The sequence below is a fragment of the Spermophilus citellus genome (genome assembly GCF_964194105.1).
Source record: "Spermophilus citellus genome assembly, chromosome: 17".
NCBI lineage: Eukaryota > Metazoa > Chordata > Mammalia > Rodentia > Sciuridae > Spermophilus > Spermophilus citellus.
In genome coordinates, this window is record NC_138199.1 from 31,056,579 (window position 1) to 31,077,366 (window position 20,788).

The 20,788-nt window shown below is 49.0% G+C and overlaps 1 protein-coding gene across 9 annotated transcripts in view; it reads left to right on the forward strand.

Annotated features, from left to right (window-relative positions):
- MYO18A (myosin XVIIIA) overlaps window positions 1–20,788 on the forward strand; it is a 98,204-nt gene that overhangs the window by 30,266 nt on the left and 47,150 nt on the right. Inside the window, exons 1-6 of one of the 9 annotated variants that reach the window (XM_081270401.1) lie at window positions 4,774–4,910; window positions 10,591–10,715; window positions 13,227–13,277; window positions 15,682–16,389; window positions 18,198–18,275; window positions 19,495–19,530. The exons of 5 other annotated variants lie outside the window; for them this stretch is intronic. In XM_081270401.1, the coding sequence (XP_081126527.1) occupies window positions 10,668–10,715; window positions 13,227–13,277; window positions 15,682–16,389; window positions 18,198–18,275; window positions 19,495–19,530 (921 nt within the window). In that variant the 5' untranslated portion in view covers window positions 4,774–4,910; window positions 10,591–10,667. Of the gene's footprint in view, window positions 1–4,773; window positions 4,911–10,590; window positions 10,716–11,242; window positions 11,382–13,217; window positions 13,278–15,681; window positions 16,390–18,197; window positions 18,276–19,494; window positions 19,531–20,788 lie in introns of those variants that run through there. 3 more of the 9 variants (XM_081270397.1, XM_081270398.1, XM_081270402.1) reach the window with 3 other exon arrangements.

The following is a 20,788-nucleotide window of genomic DNA, read 5'->3' on the forward strand; positions in this document are numbered from 1 at the left end:
TGTACTATACTCTCTGAGCAATTTAGTGGATTTTCAGGAGTTTTTGACTATACTCTATTTTTGCCTTACATGCTGACCTAAGAATCTATCCTGTATAGCAATACTCCACTGTATATAATAGTACCACACTTTATGTAATTAAGAACTACCATGGGTGTGATGTGTTTAAGTATAAACAGTGAGTGTTGTGGTTTTTAATGACAATTTAATGGTGTTAATCATTTAGTCACTCTCCACAATTTGCCAAGCCTAAGATTACATAATATTCTTTCTCTTTTTACAACAACCCCATAAAGCAGCAATATTATTATGTTGTTGTTGTTGTTATGTTTTTTAGTTCTGGGGACTGAACACAAAGATGCTTTGCCACTGGGCTATACTCCTTATCCTTTTTACTCTTCATTTAGAGACAAGGTCCCTTTAAGTTGCCAAGGCTGTCCTCAAACTCCTGCCTTAGCCTCTTGAGTTGCTGGGATTACAGGTGCACATCACTGTGCCTGGCTATAGTATTGTATTATTTTAAAGTTTTTTTTTTTTTTTTTTTTTTAATGGAGACTCTTAAGAAGTAGAGAAACCTTTCCTTAGGTCAAACAGCAAGAAAGAAGCCAGGCTGGGATTCAGTCCCTGTTGAACACAACTGCCAGTTCCCTCTCTTTGTACTACACTTCTTGGTGGGTCTTGAGTTTCAGGTGGGCTTCATAAGAAGATGGACCTTTAGGAATGGGGAAGGTTGGGCATGGTGGAGGCAATGGTAGAGGACAGGCTCTGGGGAAGGTGCAGGCAGGGAATGCATGGAGATCTGCCTGAGAGAGGGCAAAAGAGTGAGAGCCAGGAGAGTAAAGAAGGTGAAGTGCTGAGGGGGAGTCAGATTACAAATGATGTCTGTCCTTGGAGACAGGTGAAGAGGCCTGAGAGCCTGAATGTCCCCAGAGCCATTCTTAGGTTTATTGTAGACATGGACCACACTGAGACAGTGCCCTCTTGGGGCAGCAGAGGGACTGGTGGTGGCTGGGTGGGAAGGAGAGTGGGCTGCCAGGACTTACGCCTTCTGACAAAAGACCCTGCCTTTTTCACTAGGGGAAATGAAGCTGATTTAAGATGATCCCCTACACACGCACTAACCAAACGTTTCAGAAACCGAATTGACAGGAGTTAGTCATCCAAATAGAAAAAGAGGCATGATAGTAACTCAGAGACTGCAGATCGAGTGTCACCTCAGTCATTTGGAGAGCACTGCTGAATGGCAGTGGGCGTAGAAGGCCCTCAAGCAATCACAGTGGAGGGTACTAAGTCCTTGTGTGAAAGGCCCTTCACTTGCAGGAGAACCTCTGGCATCCATTTTTTTTCTGTTTTGGACACTCTTTTATCAGGCCTGGTTATTTGCCTTTTTAGCCTTTGGCAGAAATAGCACATTAGAAGGAACTGAGACTGCTGGACACAGGCACACTTTCAGGTAAGTGACAGAGGATGGCTTGATGTCATAGAGTGTAAGGAAGAAAAGATCTAAAAAACAAATATACAGCTACAAAGGGTGCCTGGATTTCCACATATAAGCATATCAGAGGCTTCAGTTTGGCCACCAGGCCTGGGAAGCAGCTGGTGCCCTCCGGGAGAGCCTTGCAGCATTGGAGGGGCACAAACCATGGGCTGTAGTCAGGCTGGGAAGTCAGGAGTCGTCACAGTGAGGGCAGAATTTGAGACCTTTGAGTTAAGTTCAGTTTTTTTTTAAGGTGGACACAATATCTTTATTTTATTTTTATGTGGTGCATGAGGAGTGCCTCATGCATGCTAGGCCAGCACTCTACCTCTGATCTACAACCCCAGCCCAAGTTCAGTGTGTTTTAATGAAGAAAGTAAGGAGTATTAATGAGTGTTTCCTAAACTGGGCATGGTGGTGCATGCCTGTAATGCCAGCTCCTTGGAAGGCTGAGACAAGAGGATTTCAAGTCTGAGTCCAATCTTGGTAATTTAGTGAGACCCTGTCTCAAGATAAAATAAAAAGGCTGCAAGTGTAGCTAAGAGACAGAGTGCTTACATAGCCTGTGTGTATCTGTGAGGCCCTGGATTCAATTCCCAGTACCAAACTCAAGCACACACCAAAGTTTATTATTTGTATGATTGTAAATAGTGATAGATTTAGAAAGACACTTAAAATAGAAAATATTTGGTCCTTTAAAAGGAGTAGGCTTCAGTTACCTGGAAATTTTTCTTTGATGCCTTTTTTACTCCCCTTAATGATCTAGACAGAAAATAATAGTTAAAATTTAATGAAAGCTAACGTGCTGGGCAATGTTTTTAGAACGTTGTATGCACTAATTCTTTTACCCCCTAAAATAGCCCTATGTGGTAGATACTATTATTTTCCCCATTTTACAGGCAAAGAAATTGATCCACAGAGAAGTTAAGTTGTATAGTTTACTACATGGAAAAGCCAAGATTGTACCAGGAAGTCTGGCTTTGAAGGTTTTACCTTCAAAATAACTTCTGTCAAATCAGTGATTTTCAGAATTTAATGTGCATTAGAATCAACTGGAAGCTTGGTTAAGGATGCTGGGTCCTATATTGAGTTCTTGATTCAGTAGGTCTGGGGTGAGGCCCCAGAATTTGCATTTTTCTTTTATCTATCTATCTACCTACCTACTTACCTATCTATCTATCTATTTATTTATTGGTACTGGGGATTGAGTCCATGGGTACTCTGCCACTGAGCTACAACCTCAGCCATTTTTTTCATTTTGAGACAAGGTCCCGCTTAAGTTGACAAGTGGAGCCTTGAACTTGCATCCTCCTGCCTCATTCTCCCTAGTTGCTGAGATTACAGGCACACACCACTGCCATCACAGGGGCAGAATTTGTATTTCTAACAAGTCCCCAAGTAGTGCTCATGTTGTTGTTATGGGGACCACACTTTGAGAAGCAAAGCTCTTTTACATCCATTCCATACCTGTCTCATATTAACTGGATAAGTGTCAATATAGGCATAGTCCTTATTTTATAGATGAGGGAAATTTAAATTATCTGCCTATGGTCAAATGGCTAACTCATTCATTCATTCATTTAACAAAGGGGAACATCTGTGTTAGGAAACAGTTTTCAGCCTTGGCTGCAAATAAGAGTCACCCGGGAAGTTTTAAAAAATCATAGTGCCAGTGGGCACGGTGGTACACACCTGTAATCCCAGCGGCTCAGGAGGCTGAGACAGGAGGATCACAAGTTCAAAGCCAACCTCAGCAACTTAGTGAGGCCCTAAGCAACTCAATGAGACCCTGTCTCTAAATAAAATACAAAGTAGGGCTAGGGATGTGGCACAGTGGTTGAGTGCCCCTGAGTTCAATCCCTGGTACAAAAAAAAAAAAAATTACAGTGTCTAGGCCTTCCTCCCAGATCAATTAAATCAGAAAATGGGAGGGTAAGGATGGGATCCAGGTATCAGTATTTCAGGCTCCTCAGGGTCTTTCAGTGAGCAGTTGTGATTTGCAATATTGTGCTATGTGGGCTATGGGGGTGCAGAAACCTATGACACGATACATGCCCTCAAAGGACCAGAGAACCTCCCTGGAAAGCAGAGGCACAAGCAGGTGTGCACGATAGTGTGACTAGGAAACTTGTACAGTGTCTGGTAGGTAGGTAGGAGGAGAGCTGAGTTTTGGTCCTGCAGAGTAGTGCTTACCAATAAGTTTTCCTGAAGAAAGTAATACTAGTTACAGGACCCACTGGCTCTTTGGATTGGCCAGAGGTGACAAGCCTGAGTTCCTGCCAGTCTGGTTAGGCGACAGCTCTGTCCCAGTGCTTCCTAGCACCACCTGCCCCTCTCCCTCTCCCCCCTCTTTCCCTCTTTCTCTTTCTTCTGGAGAGGAAGAGGGAGGTAATCACTTTTACTTTTTTTCTGCAAAGCTGACAGCTTCTGAGACACACAGGCCCTGTCTTTTGGCTCCTTCCCATCCTGCTCCCAACAACCATTTCAGCCTCTTGGGGATCCCCATCCCTGATCTGGGCATCCTGTGGTGCTAACTAGAGCACAGGCCAGGATTTCTCCTGGGGAACACTTGCTCTTCACTGGCAGCCGCTGCTCATTGGCCAGATAACCACAATTTCCTCTGTCTGCAAGGCTTAGGCCCACCCACTCGCCCCACCCACACCACCTTCCGCACAGCCGCTGGCTGTGCGTGCAGAGGTATATAGACAGAGGGAGAGTGATTGATTCCTTGCATGTCCCTGCATGTTTATTACAGTGAGACAGTGACAGTGGGCTTCAGACTGGTCTTGTGGATCCTGCTGGACTTCACAGGACTGCTGTTGGCTGCTGTTTGGGCACAGTATATACTGGGCCCTCTGTGTTGTGGTGGATGGGATGTTAGTGGCTGTCTTGGCCTCTGCCGCAGTAATTAGATAGCAGGGGTAGGCCTATGATTTGTGCATTCCCAAAAACACTGCACCGGGAGTGTGTGTTCATGCATGCTGGGGTGTGTGTGCGTATGTGAATGCGCATGTGCTTATCTTAATCTCAGCCTGTGGGGCCGGGGGCTGCAGGTCTCAAATTCCTCTGCTATTTTTAGGGATCATATCAGCTCAGCTGTCCGAGTGTGTTTCGGAAGGAAAGTGCCACCTTCCATGTCTCTTGCCCCTCCAACACTGCCTGCCCTCCACCACTTAACCTTACTTTAAGAGCCTCCTCCTCCACCTAGGCTGCATCGTCCTCTCGCTCTGATACCCGCATACCTGGTACCCGCAGTCCTCTGTGCTCTGCTTTCTCCACTGGCTGGGCCTGGGTTGGGCAGCTGCGGCGGGAGGGGCCTGGGAGAGGGAGGAGAACAGGGGCGGGGCTGCAGCCCGTGCTATTTTGAGCCACTAACTGAGCAGCAGCGAGAGGAGACTCCTTGCTCTGGGCTGCTCCAGGCTAGGCCATGCGGGTGAGTGTCCCTCTGACCCCCCCACCCAGAAGTGTCCCAGGCTCCTCATGCTGTTTTCTCAGTTAGGAAAGGAGGGGCCTTTTCTTATTTCTCCAGATGTGGCTGAAGTAGGTGGGGAGGAAGGGGTGGGGCTGCTTTGGGGCTCTTCTCTTAACCTCTTGGTAGGAAGGGCATTACCCATTTCTGGCAGTATCAAAACCTCTCATAGTTTAGGGATATACTGGGCCAGAATCATGACTTTGGGAGCTTTGGGGGGGGGTACTGTCTTCTAAACCTCAGTTTCCTGGGACTGCATCTGCTATCCCATAAGCTATGACACGCCTTCCCCACAAACCATTACAGCTTTGCATGCCTCATTCCTGGGGACCCCAGCAACCCCAGGCCTTTGGAGGTCTTGTCCCTGCTTTGGGTTGTCCATGTGGCCCACTGACCCCTCTTTGTCCTGGCTAGACAGAGGAGAGGGGATTGAGGCGGGATTGAAGTTGTCAGGGATCCTCCTTCTTACTGTCTCAAAAGGGGACCCAGCATGGCCTCCTCCATTCCCCATGCCTAGGACACTTAGAAGGGGCACAGATGGCATATTGGGGATGCCCTGACTGTTTGTAAGTCTCCTTTTTAGCACAGATTACTTCAGAGAAGTAAGTTCCTTAAAAAAGCGAGTGAGAAGAGACATAGATGCCTCCCAGTCCGTCTTGTCCCCCTCCCAGCCACGGAGGGTAAGGTTTCCAGTTGAGTCAGCAGTGGGCAGTGTGTGGGCTGGCCCAAGGCGGAGGAGCCTGAGATGTGCCCATGAGCATTTGTATCTTTTTATGCCCAGGTACTGCTCCACTCTAGCCCCCAAATTGGCACTAGTGTTGAGGTGTGTATGGGCAGGGTAGGAGTGAGGCCTGGGAGAGCTCTTTGCCCTGAAAGATTGATGCTTCCTGGTCTAGCTTACTACCCATCCCACCCTGCACCCCAGGTCCATCACAGATTCAGGGCCACACACAATGATGGCCAGACAGATGGCAAAGTGCCCTACGGAGGGGCAGTGAACATCCCCAAGGAAGGAGGCATCTAGCAGGCCCAGCCAGCCGTTGGAGGAGGAAACCCCGGCCCTTCTGCAACTGCAGTGGCAGCAGGAAGCCATTCCAGTGCACCTGCTTCCTCCAAGCTGGGCTGGCCGGTAGTGACCGAGGGCACTGGGTTGCTTTCTGTTCTGCCGTGGGGAAGGGGAGGGCTCTGACTACAGGCTGGACCAAAAGGGCCAGGGTGTCCCTGCCAAGCTCTTTTTCTCCTTCTCCTGTAGCTAGAAGCATGATCTTTAATTCACTCTCTGCAGAGCTTCCTCTCCTTTCAAGCAACTCTGTGTAAAGCATGTTCAGGTTATGGGTGGAGGGAGGAGCAGGCCATATATGGAAACTCTTGCTTTCTATCCAAGCTGCTGCTCTGGCAACTGATGTGTGGAAGGAGCACAGTGCAGATGAACAAGGGAGGTGGGAACAGGGCTGGCCTTCTTCCTTTAGAGTGAGCCTTAGAGACTCCTGCCAGAGGACAGACCTGGGCTTGAGTCCTGGATCTGCCACTTGCTGCCATGAGGCCTTAGGCAAGTCACTTGACTTTCTGAGCCAGCCTTCTTTTGCTCAATTGTAAAGTGGAACTTCTACTGGTATGCTAAAATTGGAGTAGCTCAATATTTCAGAGGGATGTCATGAGCATCAAATGGGATAATGCATGTAGAGAGCTTGGTACATCATAAAATCCTCAAAAAAGGGAAATTGTCAGGGCTCGGGGTGTAGCTTAGTGGTAGAGCACTTGCCTACCATGCCTTGGGCCCCAAGGGCAGGACTGGGGTTGTGGCTCAGTAGTAAAGTACATGCCTAGCGTGTGTGAGGCACTGGATTCGATCCTTAGCACCACATAAAAACAAATAAATAAAATAAAGGTATTGTGTCAATCTGCAACTAAAAAATGTTTTTAAAAGATGAACTGAGCTGTTATTGCCAATTATTGCTATTATTTCTTCACTTCTCTTTCATTTGTCCCCACCTGCCCACCTCCCATTCCTTAGATAAGTCAGGGCTAAGTCAAGACTGGCAGGGAGAGACCTCCTGAGAGCTGCCCTCTGTGTCTTAGAATGGGAGTGGAGAGAGGGAACAGGAGAATGCTGTGTTTCTTTCTCTTCAGGGTGAGAGGTCCAAAGTGTTGCCAGTTGGCAGAGGGGGAGAGGCTAGCTAGTGACCCTGGCAATAGGCTCTTTCTTGGCTCCCCCTAGATTATCTCTCAGGGTTACCTGACACTCTCTCTCTCTCTCTCTCTCTTTTTTTTTTTTTTTTTTTAGTTGTTGATGGACCTTTATTTCATCTATTTATATGTGTTGCTGAGAATCGAACCCAGTGCCTCACATGTGTGAGGCAAGCGCTCTACCACTGAGCCATGACCCCAGCCCCTGACACTCCTTTTTTCGCCCCCAAGTACTGGGGATTGAACCAGGGTCTGGTGCCTGCTAGGCAAGCATTCTACCACTGAGCTACATCCCCAGCCCTTTTTATTTTTTATTTTGATACAGGATCTGCTAAATTGCCCAGGCTGGCCTTGAATTTATGATCCCCCTGCCTCAGTCTCCTGAGTTGCTGGGATTATAGTTGGGTGCCACTGTGCCTGGCTTTTCCCGCCACTCTTGAGGGTTCACAGTATGAGGATGTTGGACTTGGACACTTAGGCCTTGATGCATCTGTCCCGCTGTGTATTCCAGACCTATGGGGCTTCCCAGTGGGTGGAATTATTCTCTGGGGTCATTTGTGCCCCCATTTCCTCCCGGGGAGGCTCAGAGTATGGCAAGTTAAGGGAAGGTTTCTGTGGTGGAGTGGAAGAGGGTAAAACAGCGTGGCTCTGCTTCCTGAGTGACAGACCCCTTCTGGGGCTAAGAGTAGATGGTCTCTCAGCACATTTCTTGGAGTTCTCCTCTTTGAGAACAAATGCATCTAGCTATTATCTCCTTTGCTTCTTCTTTCTTTCTTTTTTTTTCTTTTTGCTGACTATTTAGCCATTTTTATAGTAAAAAAATGAACAGTAAGTAATATATGACAAAATAAATACCAAGTCACTATTGTGTCCAGTTCACACAATTTACAAGCTTATTATGATCACCATTTGCATACTATTTAGGTTCTAGTTTTTTTCAAAATTTTTTAGTTGTAGATGGACACAATATCTTTCTTTCTTTATTTTTATGTGGTGCTGAGGATTGAACCCAGTGCCTCACACACGCGAGGAAAGTGTTCTACCACTGAGCTACAGCCCCAGTCCTAGTTTTTTTGATTGATGTTATTCTATATGGAGTTTTCCATATGGTACATTGTCCACATATCTGTCCATTTAAATGGCAGTATAGCAATATGTTGGACTGAAGCTCTATAGTTTACCTAACCATTCCCTGATTTTAGGCACTTGGGTTGTTTCCAATTTGGAGTTGTCATATAGAGAATGCATCTACAAAAATATTTGTGTGGGTTTGTGGGTTTTCTAGTTCTCTTTAGGTCAGCTCCTTGGACATACATTCCTGAAGATGGGATGACTAGGCCAGAGGATGACAAATTTTGTTGCTATTGTTGTTTCACAAAGAGCTGTTACCTCCCCCTAATCCCATGGCATTGAGTTTACTATCTATTTGTTGTTGCTAAATTTAGAGATTACAACTCCCTTGTTTATACCACATCACTGAAATATTCTCTGAGGGAAGAGACTAGGTGGGAATAAGAAGTTTGGGCAGAGTGCCGGTTCCAGCACTAACGTGCTGCAAACATTTGACAAGTGCTTGCAGAGTCCTATCTATGAGGAAATCAGTTCAGGAATGACGTCACCCAAACAGCTCATCAAGACCCATCTGTGTTGTGAATTGATACTTATTAGTTGTGGGGCTCTTGGCAACTTACCCTGTTTCCTTATCTAAAAAGTAGGTGGTTGTGAGGATTTAATGAGAGGAAAGTATAAAGTGCCTACCCCTGGGCCTGGCTCATAATAAGTATTCAGAGATGTTGGTTTCTCTTCCCTTGTCTCAACAGAAGAGACGAGAATTGCCACAGAGGGAGGAGGTGGCCAGAGCCTCTTACAGTGACAGGGTCATGGGTCATGATGGGATTTCTCTTTGCAAATCCAGAAACAATATTTGAAAAAGTTGAGCATCAGTGAGCATTGCTCTATCGACCTATGCTTTGGTTTGACCTGGATCTCCAGGACCTCAGCACTGATGGAGTCTATCCACCAGATTTGGCTACTAACAGTGATTTAGTCCCTCTGGTGCCTGCCTAATATACCAGAAAAAGTGGGCCACCAAGGAAGCAGCACAGGTTCTTGGAATCAGGTCAATTTGGGTTCAAATCCAAGTTCTACCACTTGCTTCGCCACAGATTCTCTTCTGGAATCCTTTTCCTCATCAGTAAAATGGGAATAATAATAATTCCCATGTCATGAGATTGTTGTAAGATTCTTACTAGAAAATCTATGTTAACTATCTTTTGCAGGGCCCACATCATTGTAGGTGTTCCATATTCAGAAAATAATGTTGTTGTAGGAAGTGGCTGAAATCTCTAGAGAGGGAACAGGTCAGGGAAGGGAGACTTTGGCTGTGGGCACACATGCTCCAAGGAGCCATTAGTTCCCAGCTCTGAGGGCCACTATAACAGAGACATTGCCACCACCTTTGGGGCCTGAGTTCTTTACCTGTTCCTTAGTGTATGAAGAGATTCTAAGCAAGGCTTAGTTAAAAGCCAGTGATAAGGAAGAGAGGGAAAATGTCCAGACAGTTCTGCATAAGAGCCAGAGAGAATTTCCTTTGGGGAGATCCCCACACTTGGATTCAGAGTGATGCTTATGAGGAACAGCTGATTGTAGATAGAGGAACAGACCAGATGTCAATGGTCTGTGTCTTTCTGAGCTGGATGGGACCTTCTGGACAAATAGGAAGACTTGAACAAGAGATCAAGGAACAAATGAGCCAATTAAATTAGCTTAAAGTCTCTAGCATATTAACTGAATAGTAAAATAGTAGTCGGTGAAGCCAATTCAAAATAATTCAGGTTTGGGGGTATAGCTCACTGCTAGAGCACTTGCCTAGCATGTGTGAGGTCCTGGGTTCAATTCCAGCATGAAAAAAATTCTCCAATTTTTAACGACTTGTTCATTATAAATAGTTGTAAAGATGAAACGAGTTAAACTCCATTGAAATGAACCGATTCAGACTCTGACTACTGATTTTCTAAGGGCTAGATGTGGTTCTTAAGCCTTAGATGAGGCAGGTTTACCGTTCCCCAGGCCTCTTGGCCTTGGCAGGCAATTGTGGGGTGTAGGTGGAAGGCAGAGTTGCTGGGGTTTTGGATAGCTTCTTTACTCCCCTCCCCACAACACACACACAAGTATAAGGGCTTGAGTGACTCTCTGCATCCATACTGCTAGGGTGCCAGACCTGGAAAAGACTTTAGCCATTATTTAGACTAGTCAGCCCCTAATTCTCCAGAGAGGCCCAGAGAAGTGAAGTGGCTTTACTCGAGGGCACACAGCTTCCAACAGTGGGAGGTTCTTTGTTCTGAACCCACCTTGCCCTCACTTTCCTCTAACAGTTTATTCCTTACTCCTTCTATGATCTTTTGAATTTTGTAATTCCTCCTCCACTCCATCCTTCCTTACCTCTTGTTGCCCACAGTGCTTGTCCCAGCAGGTCCTGGCCTTTAGGAAGACTCCAAGTCCCTGAGAGACCCTGCCCCCATTTCTTCTCTGACCATGGCCTTTTCATCAAGGTTCGCCTTCTGGGAGCAAAAGGAAAGTCTGGTTTCAAAATCTTTGTTTGCGCCTATGTGTTCAGCATGGTGTGTCTGCAGGCAGGAGACTGGCTTGTGGGAGAGGGAGCTTTGGAAGCTAGGGATGGATTGTGCATTTGGGGGTGTGGGGAGTAAGGCTGGGGCTGGGGGCTCCTGTGCTGAGTCATGCTCCTCCCCTGGGTAAGCTGAGCTGCCTTTTGTCCCACTGGTACCCCTCCAAATTAACCCTTCCATGTCCCTCCACCAGCTTGCTGCTCTCATCGCCCCCACGCCTTAAGCTGCTGTGGAAAGGCTTGGCACCAAGGCCTCTGGAACTGGGTCTCTCTGAGTCTGGGGCTGAGGTGGGTAGGAGAAGAAAGGGGCTGAGAGGGAGGCAGGCTCGTTGGCGCCTGGTCCAGAGAGTGATTCAGGCTGCCGCTGCTGCAGACCTGGGCGTGCCTTTGTGTGTGTGCACAGTCCCCAGCTGGGCAATGACCTACAGTAGCAGCCAGAGCCTTTTGGGAGGGGGAGGGGGCAGTGAGTCAGCCAGAGGCTAAATACAGAACTGAGCTCAGATCTGGGCCCAGTGTCCCAGACACTTTGGGGGGCAACCAGTGTTCTCTCCAGTGCCTCACCTTGGGAAGGATGTTTGGGGTCCTAAACTCAACCCGCAAGAGGGAGGACATATTTGGAGCTGGTGAAGGACGTGGAGTGAACTTGGAATCTGGGCCATGCCTAAGCCTGAGCTAACAGCACTGTGTGCAGTAACGAGTGTGTCTGTGTTTTGAGAACACTTGCTGTCCTCTAACCTGGTTGTGTGTGTGTGTGTGTGTGTGTGTGTGTGTGTGTGTGTATGGGGGGGGTGTTAATGCACGGTGTGATCCCTGGGTTTGGATGGGGTGGGGGGCAATGGCCCTTGGTGCGGAGCAGGAGGTGCAGACCTAGCTACTCTTCTTTATTCCCTCTCCACCCTTCCTTCCCTTTAAATGCATCAACCCCAGTTTCTAAAGCAATGTGCTCTCTGATGAATATTTGCCTTTTCCCTCTGTCCATGGTAATGTGAACTAACTTTGAAGCTTGAGCCCATTGAACATAGCTCTGTGGACAAGATGCAGCTTTGAAGCTGAAGCAGCCATTAGGCTTGCTAGTGCCCCAGGCACTGCTAATTGGAGCTCAAAATTTACCATGGACCCTAGTTAAAAACAGAATCCCCCCCCCCCCAGTATATAATTGATTCTGGATGTTTCTAAGTATCTTTTCCATTAGGAATCAAGGACATCTTCCCAGGCTCCTACCCCCAAGAAAGGCATGCTGAAGGTGGGGTGGGGCTGGTAACAGGTCTAGGTGACCTGAGAAGGGAGGGAGAGATGTTGTGAGGTAGGAGAGGAGAAGACGCTCCCAAACTTAGGGCCTGTCCCCTTGGAGTCCATTTTGAGTCAGTGAATTGAAAGAATTTTCAGAGCTTCCACATTGCCTGTCCCTTTTTCCCAGAGTTATGGTGTCTGCTGTTGCCCCTGACGCTGTGTCTCCCATCTGACTGGAGCCAGCCAGCTCTCTGGCTCTAGCACAGATTGATGGCCAGAGAGTCCAGAGCTCAGGCATCTTCCTTCCTCTATACCCTGCCCCTAACCTTAGGGTTCCTTCCCTTAGTTGCGTGGCTGGCAGTTTTGTGACCATGAGGTTGGAAAATATCTGTCCTTCTGAAAAATATCTGCCCTACTTCCTGCTATGGTCTCGGGGGCTGGGGATATAGCTCAGTTGGTAGAGTGCTTGCCTTGTATGCACAAGGCCCTGTGTTTGATTCCCCAGCACCACACACAAAAATGAAAGCCTGCTTACAGTCTGATTTCAGCGGTCCGGCTGGGAGGGAACTAGGTTATGAACAAGGGGAAAATAACACAAGACCTAGAAGCAAGCCAGAGCCACCCTGGTGGGGACCACCCATTCACTTACACTGAATTCTGTGAGCCAACAGGCACCCCACACTAGGGTTATTTCCTCCTCCTCAGTCACTAGATCAGGGGCCTTTTGTTCAAACCACTTCTTGTCTGAACTGGGAATGACCTGTACTTTAGCATGAGTTGAATTAGCTGGATCTTTCTATCTACCATGTGTAGCTAAGGCCATGATGTCACATGTAGATGGACCTCTTTAGACAGCCCCTTTAGGCACAGTGGCTTAGTCACTAAGCATCAGGATACTGGACTTTTGCCTCCACAAAGACTCTTCATTCTTGAAGTTGTCCCTGAGCAATTTTTTTTAAAAAAACTTTATTTTATTCATTTATTTTTATGTGGTGCTGAGGATTGAACCCAGGGTCTCGCACGTGCGAGGCAAGCACTCTACCACTGAGCCACAACCCCAGCCCCCTGGGCAATCTTGATTAGAGGAAAGGAAATCTTTTGCCTGGTCCCTGGCCCCAGTACTGCTGTAAACTCAGGAGCTCTGCCTCTTAGGAAGAGAGAGGCCTGGCCATTTAGTACTGAATCTTTTGGTCCTGACCTGCCAATGACTTCTTTGTCTAATCCCTCAGGTTAAAGAGGAGGACAAAACTCTGCCCAAACCTGGCCCTCCTGGCAAGGAGGAAGGGGCTGTAAGTGTTTCTTTGAGGTCCCCGAAAAATGTGTGTGTGTGTGCTTTCGTTCAGGTGGGTTGGCCTTACCTCTGTCCCCATCAGTCTTAGATTAGCCTGTGAAGCAATTTCCAAGGAGTAAGGAGATACACAGGGTCCTCTTCCATGTGGCATGACTAGAGGGAATGCTGGTAAAGAGAAAGAAAAGGCAGTGTGTGCCATGCTAGCCTGGCATGTGAGAAAGGTGGGAAAGCCAAGATACTTTGGGGGCTATCCTCTAACTTCCCCCAGACCTCTTTAGTTGACTGCCGTTAGTTCTGGTTTCCTGAACCCTTTGGGAATGGAGGGGCTTAGGTGGGCACACTCTCAGGTTGGGGAACACTGAGTTCAAGCTCAGCTGTTCAGACTCCTCAGCCTGCTCTGGGCAGCACAACACAAGGGCACAGAGGGATTTCACTGCAGCTGCTGCTGTCCCTTCCAGGACCCTGTCAGCTGCCTGGTGCAGGCAACCTGGAGGCTGGTTATAGCTGCCCCCTGCCCCCACCACCCTGGGATAGAGACCCTAAATAAAACATTCCTCTTCTTAGAAGGAGAAAGGCCAGGCCCAAGGATGTGTAGTTAGGAGAGAGCTGTAGGTAGTTGGGACAGAGGTGTTCAGGGCTCTGGGGCAGGCTAGATCACAGATCAGATCCATGGTTCATTACCCCAGATGGTGGCTGTCCCAGCCGTCTCTACTTCCTTGGATGATTTGATTAGCCAGGCATTGTGGCTTCCTCCGGATCTGTAAACAGTCGTGCAAGGCCAGCCTTTGATTTCAAAGGGGTGTGTTTGAGATACATAAAGGAGGAGGTTCATAGTAGCTCAGATTTCTTTTTTTTTTTTTTTTTTTTTTGCAAAAATTACATATAAAGTGCTTAGAAGAGTGCCTGGCATACAGAAGGACTGTGTGTTAGCAATTCTATCATGTTATTGTCATCATCTTTGGTTAGGGGGTTTGGAAGGAAAACCAGAAGAGGGAGGGAGAGGGAATAGGACTCAGCAGTTAGGGCCACTGCCAGCTCCGCAGAGCCCTGGCATGCCATTGAACATTCTTGGACTGAGAGGTTGAAGAAGAGCCACCTTTAAACACTCCTCCAGTCCTGCAGCAGAGCCTCCCTATAACTAAGGCCTGGACTAAGTCCCTTGCCTCAGCTCTGCTCAGGAGCTGGGGCAACCTCTCCAGGTGGCAGGCAGAGGCAGCACCTCCCAGGTCTGTCTTCTGTGAGCATCTTCCTACATGCAAACAGGCATGACAGCTAGACCTTCCTAAAGCCCAGTGCTAAGGTCCTGGTGTGCGGGGAATGCAGACTTGATCACAGCTTAGTTACTGGCAAGGCACTGCCTGACCAGAGAGGAGACCCATGGTTGACCTTGCTTCCCCCAGGCAATGTGTCTGGCTTTGCAGGAAACCCTGCCCTACCATTAGCCAGCGTGGCCCTCCCAGTGGCAGTCTCTTGTAATTTCAGACAGTTCCCAGAAGAGTGTGGGGGAAGGGTGGGTGCCCCACGTGGAGCTCTTGGGTTCCCAGAGGCAGGGAGGCTGGCTGAGCCAGGGCCCACTCCAGGGTAGAGTGGAGCTGTGACCACTTAAGTGCTTAACTGTTTGTGGGCTTCAGCTGCTACCTCTTCCTCCCATCATTCCATACATGTTCTCTGGGAACTACAAGGTTTCCAAACCCTTGAGAGATGTGCAAGAGAGAAACTGAAAAGAGACTGGCAGAAAGCAGGATGAAGCAGAAGCTTCCAGGACCAGCACTGGAACTCTGCAGCCCTTGAGAATGTAGGTGAAGGGTAGACAGTGGCTGCAGGCCTGAGGAGCCTCTAGTCCCAAGAAGGCTTGGCATGCCTTGGAGCCAGGAAGAACACCTGTCTCTTGCTTTCTTCAGAATGGGCAGGCTCTGGGTTTGACTGCCTAGAAAACTGGGTGACAAAAGGAGTAGGGACTATAAATGTAGGAATCCCTGGAGTTAGATGGAGAATTAGTGGTTGGACATGACTATTTGACCTCTCCACACCCCATCTCTACTGTGCATGAACTGTGAGGGAGTAGGATTTAGTTGGCTTGGGGCTTGATTGCCATCCTAACATAAAGCCAGTAACTCTGGGGTATCCATGGGTCTCTAGGCCCTCTATACTGGCATCTTCCAGTTCCTTGCTCAGTCTGGGTATAGATACCAAGTGATCACAATATCTGCTTGAGCTTTGTGAGAAAGAGAAGCCAAACTCTTAGATGCAGTTGTCCTATCTGGAAGATACAGAGAGGACTCCCCAGATAGCCTCTTGGAGCTTTGTGTTGTCTGGTGGGTGAGATGACACCCTTCCTTTTCATGGGGTGGGCAGGAGTGCAGGGTTGATGCTGATGTGTACCTATATTTATGTGACTATAGCTAGAGGGCAGTTCCAAGGACAGTGGTGGTCCATCTAGGAGTCCTCAGCCTGCTACCAGCCCAGTACCTTCAGAGACTTCCCACAGAACCAAGAGCCCTGCACCCCCACTCGCCATGAATGGTCTGGGGGCTGCCTCAACAGAGGGCCCTAACGAGGAGACTCAGGGCCTGTCCCGGAAACGAGTGGCGAATGCAGTGAGGAAGGTGGTGAGCAAGGTGCTGCCTGGTGAAGAGCCTGTGAGTTCCAAGGAACCTCCAGGCCAAGGGACCAAGTCCCCTGAGCACCCAGCTAGAGGCAAGAAGGGAGAAAAGGCAGCCTCTAGTCCCAAGCCACCACCGCCTCCTCCACCTCCTCCTCCCCCTACTCCACCAAAGCCTGAAGCAAAGAAGGAGGCAGCTAAGGATGAGCTCTCAGCGGGCCTGCGGGGCCTGATGTCTCGAGGCCGAGGCAAGGACCACAAGCCCCGTAGCAAGCAGTCTCCCGGGAAGGGGGAGAAGTCCCCCAGCCAGGAGCCAGGCTCCTTGGGGAAACCAGGCTCCCCATACCTCATGGACTCCCCAGAGAAGGCAGCCAAGCCTGAAACCCCAGAGGAGCAGTGTTCCCCGGCCCCGCCAAGAGAGGTGGCGGACCCAGGCTCTCTTGGCCCGAAGTCAAACCTCACAGGAGAGCAGCAGTCCAAGTCACCAGGCTCTGGTGTGCAGCAGGAGGTACTTGAGTGTGACACTAACCTCCCATGCCCCTTGCCACTCTCGCCTGAGGGTCAGCTACCCTCATAGCCAGCTTCCGCAAGCCTCACGACGTCCCACATGACAGATGCTGGCCCAGGGTCATGCGTCCATGGCAGGGGCTGCATGGCTGTGTGGCTTTCCTTAACTGAATGCCAGAACCCTGGGTTGGGTCTGGGCTCTGACCCTGTGGCTGGAATGGGATCTGCTAACCAGCATGCATGCTGAGGCCTTGCCATGGGAGTTGGGCCTGGTCCCCAGCTACATGGTGCCAGCTTGAGGCCCCAGATCTCAAACTGAGGGTCAGATTCTTAGCAGATCAGTGCCTCATAAAAACTCAGTATTTTCTCAAGTCAGCTTACACTCCCAGCCATTTGTCCTCATTGGACCATCTCTTAGCCTCTGTCTGTCAAGTGGGGTAATTCAGGTCCACAATCCCTTCTCCAAAGCCCTGGGAGCCAGAAGTATTTGGGCTATTAGTTAATTTTATATTTTACAGTGTCATACAATAAGTAGCAAACATTTAGCTGTTCCCAGAGCAAATCCATGAATATCGGTACTGAGGGAGAATAGAAGATCAACAGGTTTTGCCACCAAAATAGTTGAGAAAAAAATCTTATGTTTTGTGGATTTGAGAATTACAAATAAAGGATAATGCTTTGAAGGACTGCTGTGAAGATTAGAAATGATGCAGGTAATTTGCCAAGCCAGGTCCATAGCATGGAGGATCCATAAATGGTAGTGTAGACAATGAGGCTAATGATAATTATTATTAATGTCATCTCTGCCTTCTTCAGACCTTGCCCCACAACCCCACTGGCATCAGGACCCTGAAGGAGCCCTGTGCCTGGATGGCAAATGGCAGAGTGAGCTCTTTGGGTCTGGGGCTACTCCATCTGCCCAGAAAGTGTCCTCTGGATAGGAGACTGAGAGGCAGGGGGAAAACTAAGGATGACCACTCCAGCCCTTCCCTGAGGAAGGTGGTAGCTGCTTGGCTAGTCCTTGAGTTGGGGACCATTCTTTTTAAGGTTCTTCATTTTCTAGACCCTGCTGAGGTTTCTGGGGTATGTAAGGAGTGGGGAGACATCAGGTTTTTCCTTCACTTCCTGTGCTTTCATAGGCTCTATGTAGCTAGAAAGAGAGGGGCCAGGAGGATGCTAGGGACAGAGCCTGAGGGTCCTGGAGGCCCTTGCTCTCTGTTTCCTTCTGGGAGCCAGGGTTCAGGAAGGTGCCTTGCTCTCCATTCTCCCTGGGCACTGCAGTACTTAGAAAAAAGGCCAGCTACAGCTCTCCCCACCCTCCTGGCCTGCTCTATGGTGATTCCTGGCATACAGGGAGGGTTGGCAGGAGCATTCTGGCTTAATGGGCAGGGCAGGAGCTCAACTTCAGTCCTTTGGGAGCACCTATAAGTAGCCAGGAATATCACGTGCCTGTCCTGAGCTACTGCCCTCCCCTCTTACTAGGGTGGAGTTGGGGCTTAAGACATGTCCTGACCAGGACAGTGGACACCTGTTGCCTTGTTCTGGGGCATAGGCCAGAAGGACAAATGGCATGATAGGGCCATTTGATGCTTGTGATGGTTAGGATGGTAGGAAACAATCCCCAGCTCTCCCAGGCACTTGTTCTTTTATTCTCATCTGCTAGTTTAAAAACTCAAATTGGCACCTAGCTTGTCTCCCTGGCCCTACTCTACTTTCCCATCGGGTCCCAGTGGCTTTCTGGGCTGGGAGTTTGGCATGTGTTGACCCCACTGTTCCCTGGGCCAGGACTAATAGTGGTTTAACCTTTAGACAGGAATCGCCCCTGAGGTCCAGCTGAGCCCTGCGGAGGAAGCCCACCAGCGGCTTGAGAGGATCTTCACTGCTTCTGTAATGCCACCTCTCTTGTGTGTGGGCCCCCAGTCCCTGGCCCTCCTCTTTCTGAGGCTGGCAGCCAGACTGTTTGTGTGTAGGAGTGCCTGACTATGGAAAGGAGACTCCATGGTGGTCCATAGACCCTCACACTGGCTCTCTGCTTAAAGAAATGAGACAAGGGCTCTGTGGAGAATTGTCCCTCTAGGGACAATTTTACATATGGGAGGGGGCCCTTTTTGGCTGAGAATCCAGTTCCCTTTTCTGGCCCTGTTCTCCTGTCTTGGCGAAATGCCTTGGTACCAGGGCCAGGTGGGTAGCAAGGTGGAGAGTCTGGCATGTTCTCCATTTTTGATTCCCTAGTTCGCCATACCCGGGGGGGGGGTCTCTTTAACTCTTACCCATTTCTAACAGGCCACATCCCAGGCTGGCTGTCTTCCTTTCATGTCAGAAAGGCCTTTGAGGGCTTTAAGTAACAAGACAGAGACAGAAAGGACAAGGCTGTCCCCAGAGTCTGCCCACAGTGTTCTGGCTCTTAGGCAGGTGGCTGATGGCCTCTAGATTAGACCAGTATAGAGTGATCCTCCACTTGTCCCATGGGGTCAGTTTGCCTGCCTGGGAGTAGCAGGAGTGGTACAGAGGGCTTGAGGAAGGGGCCCTAGACTTGAGCTAGTGGTGGCCTGGTTCTGGATATAGTAGTGACAGCCCTCACATGGGGAGTAGCACCCCCTTAGGTGTGTGTTTCCAGGTGAGGGGACAACTCTGTGCTGATTGGTGGCCATAGAGGAGCTGGGCTGAGGAATGCCCTAAAGATAAGGTGGGAGGCTTCCAAGGGGCCCAGAATCTGGGTTGGGTGAGGTGGCCTGACCTGGCAGATACACAGAAAAGGGAGCCTAATTCAGGCTGGAATGGATGGCCAACCCAGGAGAAACTGGCCAGAGGCAGAGTGGCAGACTCCTGCCCAGCCATAGGGACTGTCTCACTTGAATCTCTCCTCTGAGGGGTCTAATGATAACAACTGTCTCTTTACTTTCCTGGTCTGGCCTCTCCTGGACTGTGCAATTCTTCTGCCCAGGCCACCTCCTGAGTCCTGGTGACATGCTCCCCTGACAGCCACTGTATCTTGGCAGCTGGAGACTGCTAGTCCATTGGCCCACAGGTCTTGCTAAGGGGACATGCCAGTGGTCTGCTTGTCTTCACCCTTCTTTTCTCTCTCTTTTTTGCTTGCTCCCACTAGCTGGACCCTGAAGCTGCCTCTCCTGCCCACAGCCAGGTAGGGTGCTCCTATCCCCCTCAGAAGTTCTCCGCGTCCTCCAGTGATCACCCACCACCTCTGGCCTGTGCCTGGGCTGGCGTCTGTGCTCGGGCCTCATGCTGGAGCGTAAGGCCTCTTTCCCCTCCAGGCTCCCACCCTGTGTTGGGGTCGGGGGTTGCCCCTGGGGAGGCAGTGCCAGAAGCAGAGATGGCTAGGCCCTCAGGGAGCATCACTGAATGTTTGGCCTCTGTGGCACACAGTTCTTAACCATTGGAGCCCAAGGCCAGTTGAATTCTAAGTGTTTTAACCCACTCTCTGGTTAGAGTCAAAAAATCTGATTTTCTCTCTCCCTGGCTGGCACCTGAAGATGAGACAGCCTTTGTCTCCACCTCCTGGCCAATGTGAGATCAGCTCTGAAAGAGTGAGTGACAGGTGGTGGCCTTTGGATGTCTTTCCCTACACCTGGCCTATAGAACATGCCTGTTCAAGACAAAGGTTTCACCTGTCTCACGTGATATGGAAAAAACAAACAAACATTGTAGTGATTTTTAAAATGAATTTGTTTATCTTAAAATATTAAAAATAGCCTTTTAAAATGCCCTCACTTTAACAAATCAGAACACTGGCAACCTCATAGCCATTATCCTATTAAAGGATAATTCCCCTGGTCCAGTCCTCTTCATAGCTGGGGAAAGGGCCATCTGCACCAGAGGGGTTTATCAGTAGGATCCAGATCTCCTTTTCTTTCAACTCTAAGAAATGTGACAAAGAACATAAATCCCTCTTGTTATGTGCTCTTATCTTTTCCTGATCCCTCACCCAGGAAATCATTATCACAAAGTACTGTCTATGCCTCAGTATTGGGTCTCATAAGAAATATGAGACATCTAGAGTGAGAGTCTTTTTGGTGACTAATTGTTCTTCCTAGCCAGTGCTCCCCAAAGGGCTGGCCCTAAGGGTGGCTAGCCCTGTTGTAGGGGCCACTTAGTGACTTGGCTGCCATTTTGTCTACACATGACAAAAGAACCTGACAGGCTGTGGCCCTTGCACTCCTTTCCATTATCCCTGCTCCCCCAGGCACCATTGCTTCCAAACTCAAATGTACTTCTTAGGAGACACCAGGTTTGATTGCCTACACCTTAACAGTGCCTATGAATGCCTATTTCTTGTTGGTGACCATTTTGGGCCACCTTGGACACCCAGCCCCTTCACACCCATTCCTGTGTCCACCTGTGTGGCATGGGAGTACCTTCCTGAGTTAGATGAATAAGTGCCA